Source organism: Danio rerio, chromosome 12, assembly GCF_049306965.1.
Source record: "Danio rerio strain Tuebingen ecotype United States chromosome 12, GRCz12tu, whole genome shotgun sequence".
In the NCBI taxonomy this organism is placed as follows: domain Eukaryota; kingdom Metazoa; phylum Chordata; class Actinopteri; order Cypriniformes; family Danionidae; genus Danio; species Danio rerio.
The window spans coordinates 2,832,501-2,835,000 of NC_133187.1; the positions used below are offsets into that span (position 1 = coordinate 2,832,501).

Genomic DNA, 2,500 nt, shown 5'->3' on the forward strand with positions numbered 1-2,500 from the left:
CTCCTGACGCAGCTGCCTAAGAGTCTACAAAACCTCCCCAAACTGCAGAAAGTGAACATCAAATCCAACCCAATCCCTTCAGATGAGGATCCAGAAGTGGATCGGATTCAGAGAGTGGAGAGTCTGTATCTGGTGAAGGAGGACTGTCTGTGCAATGACTGTCTGAAGAAGTGTAGAGAGGAAAGAGAGAAGTTGGACAGCCGGATGAGCGCGGCTTCCACATTAAAGAAGTCTATCTTTGCGGGTCTCATAACGCCAAACTCTGTCGCACAAGAAAACCAGGCTGTGTGGAGGTGAAGATGAGAATTAAAGGGGCAGTTCACACAAAAATGAAAATTCACTCACTATTTTCTCTTCCTCAAGTGGAGTAAATGAGTTTCCTTTTTAATGTTGGAAACCTGTAACCATTGACTTTCATAGTCAGAAAGCCAAATGCTGTGGAAGTCGATGGTTACAGGTTTCCAACATTTTTCAAATTAACTCCTTTTGAGAAGATTGCAATTTCATTCATTCATTTTCTTGTCGGCTTAGTCCCTTTATTAATCTGGGGTCACCACAGCGGAATGAACCGCCAACTTATCCAGCAAGTTTTTACGCAGCAGATGCCCTTCCAGCCGAAACCCATATCTTGGAAACATCCACACACACACTCATACACTACGGACAATTTAGCCTACCCAATTCACCTGTACCGCATGTCTTTGGACTGTGGGGGAAACCCGGAGCACCCGGAGGAAACTCCACACAGAAACACCAACTGAGCTGAGGATCGAACCAGCGACCCAGCGACCCAGCGACCTTCTTGCTGTGAGGAGAACGTGCTACCCACTGCGTCGCCAATATTGCAATTTAAACAAAGAAATTATGTTCAACTTTAATAAATTAAATTTGATTGTTTACATTCAGCTCATATAAAAAAAATGTTTGCAACCATTTACATTAAAAAAAATTGCAAAAAAGTTTTGATGAAAATAAAAGAAGACCTGTAACCTGTAACCATTGACTTCCATAATCTGAAAAACAAATACTGTGGAAGTCAATGGTTACAGGTTTCCAACATTTTTTAAAATAACTTATTTTGAGAAGATTGCAATTTAAACAAAGTTAAATTAAACTTAAATAAATAAGTTTGATTGTTTAACTTCAGCTCATAAAAAAATGTTTGCAACTATTTATATCTAAAAAAAAATGCAAGAGTTTTGATGAAAATAAAAGAAGATATTTTGAAGAATGTTGAAAACCTGCAACCACTGACTTCCATAGACGGAAAAACAAATTCTGTCCACGTCAATGGTTACAAGTTTACAACATTTTTTCAAAATAACTTATTTTGAGTGGATTGCAATTTAAAAAAACAAATTAATTTAAAGATTATTCTGTTTAATGTGTTTGTTTCCGTTATGACCATATAAGTTGTTTACAACAACTTACATAAAAAAACATTTAGTAAATCCAATAAATCTTTTTTCTCATTTTACATTATACATTTATACATTTACATACATATATATATATATATATATATATATATATATATATATACACACACACACACACACACACACACACACACACACACACACACACACACACACACACACACACACACACACACACACACACACACACACACACACACACACGAGTTTCCTTTTTCTGTTGAACACAAGAGAACATATTTTTAAAAAATGTTGGAAACCTGTAATCATGATTTTCATAGTCAGTGGTTACAGGTTTCCAACATTTTTCAAAATATCTCCTTTTAAGCGGATTTTCCTTTAAGAGACTGTCTGAAGAAATGTAGAGAGGAAAGAGAATAGTCGAATGAGCGCGGTACTACGTTAAAGGAGTCTATCTTTGCGGATCGCATAAAGCCAAACTCTGTCGCACAAGAAAACCAGGCTGTGTTGAGGTGAAGATGAGAATTAAAGGGGCAGTTCACACAAAAACCTGTAACCATTGACTTCCATATTCAGAAAAACAAATACTTTGGAAGTCAATGGTTACAGGTTTCCAACATTACAAGTGTACACTATGTACACGTTCAATTACCCTGCAATGGTTGTTATATACCACTAGGGAACAGCAAAGATCTAAACAGTTCTCACTGGCGCTTCAGTTCTCACTGCTGCCGTCTAGAGGACATCTGATGACATTACAAGTCACAAAAAAGTGATCAATGAATAAATAAGGCTCTGTAGATTTGCCACTTTGGGGACTTAAACAACTAAAAGAAGAAAATTTATTCTTAATGAATGAATGAATGAATGAATGAATGAATGAATGAATGAATTCATTCATTCATTCATTCATTCATTTTCCTTCCTTAGTCTCTATTTCCAACACAATCTCATGGCAATTCGTAACTTTTATTAACATTAGTAATTAAGTAACACTAATTAATTAATTAATGGTTGACATATCATGATCAAAAGATGTGTTACTGTCACCATCATCTATTCTTCTTGTGAATAGCAAGTGCTGATGAATGCCATTGCGT

At 36.1% G+C, this 2,500-nt stretch overlaps 1 protein-coding gene across 1 annotated transcript in view; it reads left to right on the forward strand.

The window, feature by feature from the left end:
* Positions 1–1,476, forward strand: part of lrrc18b (leucine rich repeat containing 18b) — a 4,419-nt gene extending 2,943 nt beyond the window's left edge. The window contains exons 2-3 of the mRNA XM_073918046.1: positions 1–375; positions 458–1,476. The exon at positions 1–375 is cut by the window's left edge and continues 476 nt beyond it. Of these exons, the coding sequence (XP_073774147.1) occupies positions 1–297 (297 nt within the window). The 3' untranslated portion in view covers positions 298–375; positions 458–1,476. The remainder of the gene's footprint in view (positions 376–457) is intronic.
* The last annotated feature ends 1,024 nt before the right edge of the window (positions 1,477–2,500 follow it).